Source organism: Strongylocentrotus purpuratus, unplaced genomic scaffold, assembly GCF_000002235.5.
Source record: "Strongylocentrotus purpuratus isolate Spur 01 unplaced genomic scaffold, Spur_5.0 spur5_scaffold_8, whole genome shotgun sequence".
NCBI lineage: Eukaryota > Metazoa > Echinodermata > Echinoidea > Camarodonta > Strongylocentrotidae > Strongylocentrotus > Strongylocentrotus purpuratus.
In genome coordinates, this window is record NW_022145614.1 from 17708602 (window position 1) to 17712507 (window position 3906).

General features: G+C 41.6%; 1 protein-coding gene across 1 annotated transcript; it reads right to left on the reverse strand.

Annotated features, from left to right (window-relative positions):
• Positions 1-280: 280 nt before the first annotated feature.
• Positions 281-3610, reverse strand: LOC115920143 (NFX1-type zinc finger-containing protein 1-like). Its single transcript, XM_030975090.1, has 3 exons — positions 2403-3610; positions 1873-1981; positions 281-1538 (listed from the first exon to the last, which is right to left on the reverse strand). Exons 1-3 carry the CDS (start codon positions 3494-3496, stop codon positions 663-665), a joined length of 2079 nt encoding a protein of 692 aa, XP_030830950.1. The 5' UTR covers positions 3497-3610; the 3' UTR covers positions 281-662.
• Between the last annotated feature and the right edge of the window lie 296 nt (positions 3611-3906).

A 3906-nucleotide genomic window follows, 5' to 3' on the forward strand; every position in this document is an offset into this window, starting at 1 on the left:
AAGTCGAGTGATGTTTTAGTATTCTGCGGGCAGCGAAGCGAACGGGTATAGAGCAAATGATCCGATTGAGATAAAATCGGAAAATATAAAGAATATTTACATACGTTACGAAACGATTATTCATACCTCATAAAGCACATGCGAAAATGATGGTTCACATGTACTTTGACGCAGTCTCTTAGTATTTCTCTGCTCAGGCCAATTGTGTGCTCCTGCAGAGCCTAGCCAGTGCTCATTTGGTCAATACCAATTGTTTCGATATTTCAATCCTTTAAATGACACATAAAATGCTTTCTCTTTTTGCTGTCGACATTGTAGTCTCGCATATCTTTCAAAAGCCCTTCAAATAAATAAGGAAAATTCATTTCGATAAAGGATATTTAAACCCATACATTCTTAACAGATCAAAGAGACTTCGGAAAATCAGTGTACTACGAATTCGTTATCAATTTATTCCCCATGCGTTGTTCATCTCAAAGAACAAAATAATAGCTTGGATCGATTACAATCTTTTAATACAGCATTATGATTTATCTGGATAAACATCGATAATGCGAAGGTCAGTGGAATTCATAAACCGTGTTTGATATTGATTGTATACATCTTCATGCAAAATGACTAGCAATATCTGATGTACGAATATTCTGATCGCGTATTCGGGCTCAAAACGGGACATAGAATCTTTGGTGTCCTCCTCTGCGACCACCCCTTCTGCCTCGACCTCTTCTTCCACGTCCTCGTCGCCTACCCCGCTGGCCTTGCTGACCACCGATATCTCGCTGACCAGGCACATTCTCTCTAGGGCGTCCTACAGCTGCATGAGCCTCGGAGAGGACTCTCTCCTGCTCAGCCAAGACGCAGTCCTCGCATGCGCCCGTCTTTGGCTGATGGTTCGAAACGGGATGTCCTTTGGCACAAGTAAGCCACATGGTTACTTCTAAAGAAAGACGTGGAGTGCGTTTGAAAGTCGGTAGGTCATTGCCAGTATTGCTGATCCCATTAGCGCTGCGAATTCTATTGAGGAGGTCATGTGCTAATGTCATATTCCTATCCCGGCCCAGGATTTTGAGAAGTCTGGGTACTTCGGTTGATTGTTTTGGTCCTCCCCTCAGTACTTCGGCCAAGTCACACATGATCGTCACTCGATTCATCTCATTCCAAAGGTCGTTCGCGTGCTGATCTACGAGAACATTCGGTAATGACTTGCTATGTCTTTCCAGTTCCTCTGTTGATGCCAGGAGTAGTTCCTGAAGCTTGTCCCGAAATGGCAGAAGCACCATTGACTTTCTCTCCAACAGTGCCTCAAACAGCGCAGAGTAGATCCCTGATGATAATTTGGGTGACAAAAGTGGAATGGTTTCTCTCGCCGACATGACGGCTGAGTTGACTATACGGAGGAGGTGTTTGTCTTCACTGCTATTGCGAGCACCCTGTAGCTTTTCCACGATTCGCGGCTTAATCGCTGAAGATTCTCTCAGGAGATTATTGTAGCGACGACTCAACTGGATTGGTTTTTCGCATCTTGGACAGGTTTTTACCTTAAAAATGATACAAAATAAAAACCTATATTAATTTTACAGTGTCACAGTAAGCAATTAAGACCAAACTGACTGATACATCAAAAACGTTAGGAGTTAAAAGAATGTATTATTTTTAGAAGAGTTATTATGAATTATGCCAAATTCTTGTTCGTCTACTTTAAACACATTTACACGTACATGTCCTTCTTGATTAAGAGGTTTGTCTTGTTCTATAAGTATATAATATCTATCTACGACAACGCGTACTAGAAGTATTGTGATATGATACGAGTGATAAGAGTGAAAGAACAAATCAATTGATATTTAATGAAAAAAAATGTTGTAGTATTACCGATAATTTGGTAAATATTTCTGCACCGTCGGATTTTATGCCGAATCCCAGGAACTTGTCAAGTCCTTCTACCTCAAAGTAATGTCCACAGTCTTCTAGTTGAATATACCTATATACGTAGCAAAAGAAATTTTGAAATTTGTTAAATCATGCATGTAGCTCTGCTGTTGGCATATTCTCATACAGTTTTAAGGAAATGTTTTTAATGGTTCTACTTCTTTTCTAATAATTAGAGTTTATCTTTCAAGGAGCATGACGAGCAATATTAATCTAGATGTATTATCGAAGTACTAAAAGGGTATTTTGTTCCATTGAGATCTATTTTTTGTTTTACATAGACATGTAATGGTAATGACAAAATGACAAAATCTAAGCAGAAAAATTCCACAGGTTAACCTTTATATTGTATAATTAGTTTTGTTAACATGAAGCAGAATGAGATTATTCAAAGTCATCTTTTTTTCACATGTTTTGTAGGTGTCTTCCTCGATTTATTTGCTAAAAGGATGGTTATATAAAATTCAGCTCACCTTGCTGTCTGGATGTCTTCAGTCCCAAAGAAGCGTTTCTCCAAATCTTCTTTGTCGCAGGTGCGACATTTATTGGGGCAGATCTCACCACATAAGCCGATGCAAGGGTGACCACATTTCCGCTTCTTTGAACAGGGCTTGTTGCATGGGGGTCTGTCACAAGGCTCGCAACACAACGTCTTGCACTCAAAATGCTCACATTTCCAGGTGCAACGTTTCATACAAACATAACATGGCTTACTGCAAGGATGCTTGCACTGCGAGTGACGACAACGCAGAGGACATTTCTTTTCACATGAAAGACATGGTGCACCGCAATTGAGGGCGCATTCGTGCCCGCACACCAGCTTTTTCTTACATGTCTCAATGCAGGGGTGGTGATAACGACCTTGTGAGCATTTTCCACAGGTCCCTTTGCACTTGTGTCCACATATCAAGATCTTCTCACAGGCGATGTAGCATGCGTCGCTTTCTTCGCAGCATTTAACTGTTACCTCATGACCACATGACCAGTCATCTCTGGTGATTATCTCTGTGCAGTACTCAGTGCAATCCACCCCGCACCTTTCCTTGCAAATGTGGTTACATGGAAGCTGCTTGATGCACCTTTCTTTGCATTCTACTGTTTCTAATTTGATCGAACAAATAATCTTCAATTTGTGACCGCAAGGCAAGGTTTTCTCTACAACTTCGGAACATTTACTGTTATGACAGCACTTCTCTATGATTTCGTGTCCACATGAGCGACTTTTTCGGGTAATCGTGTTGCACAGAACATTGACAATACTTGTGGAACAAAGAAGAGTATGTGTATGTCCACATGGTAGGGTTTTCTCAACATTTTCCTTGCATCTGATGTTCTCTGGATCTTTATGGCACGCTGCTTGGCAGGTATGGTTACATCCCAGAACTTTCAAGACTATCTCGTCACATCGACCACTACCATTACATTTCTCTGTCTTTCTGTGGCCGCACTGGAGTTCCTTTTTGATGATGACCTCGCACTCTTTTTCAAGTCCCTTGGTTGGCATGTGGCATGGAAGAAGATGGACATGTGAGCAACCTAAAGTTTTGTCAACCTTTTCCTCGCACATGATGTACCGAATGTCGGTCTTACACTCCCTTTTGCAGACATGAAGGCAGGGCAGAAGCTTCTCAACAATGACTGAACAAGAGGTCGAGCAAAGATCTGAGCAGAGCTTTGGGCATTTGTGGTTTTTCTCACAGATAACCTTGGAGCACGGAGCCTTGCACTTGTAGACGAGATGCTTTAGATCTGTTGGGTGACACTTTAATCGACAAACGTGTCCACAATCAAGCCTGGTATCACAGTCTCTATTACATCCTCCTAGTGGTACCTTCTTAAAGTCATCGGCAGTTTTGACCGCTGTCCTCTCCTCTGGATGATTGGTGCATTGCAGCGTAAGGGAATCTCCGATTGATCCCGTTCCTTCTAGATCTTTCACTATTCCCTTCCATAGCTCACTCTTTTCTGCAAAGAGGG

Bases quoted from the DNA above. Each gene is read 5' to 3' on its own strand.
- LOC115920143 (XM_030975090.1), bottom strand. From the start codon at position 3,496: ATGTGCGAGGAAAAGGTTGACAAAACTTTAGGTTGCTCACATGTCCAT. The intron at 1,982-2,402 runs GTGAGCTGAATT...CTACGTATATAG, and splicing joins GAAGACATCCAGACAGCAAG to GTATATTCAACTAGAAGACT. The intron at 1,539-1,872 runs GTAATACTACAA...ATCATTTTTAAG, and splicing joins AAATATTTACCAAATTATCG to GTAAAAACCTGTCCAAGATG.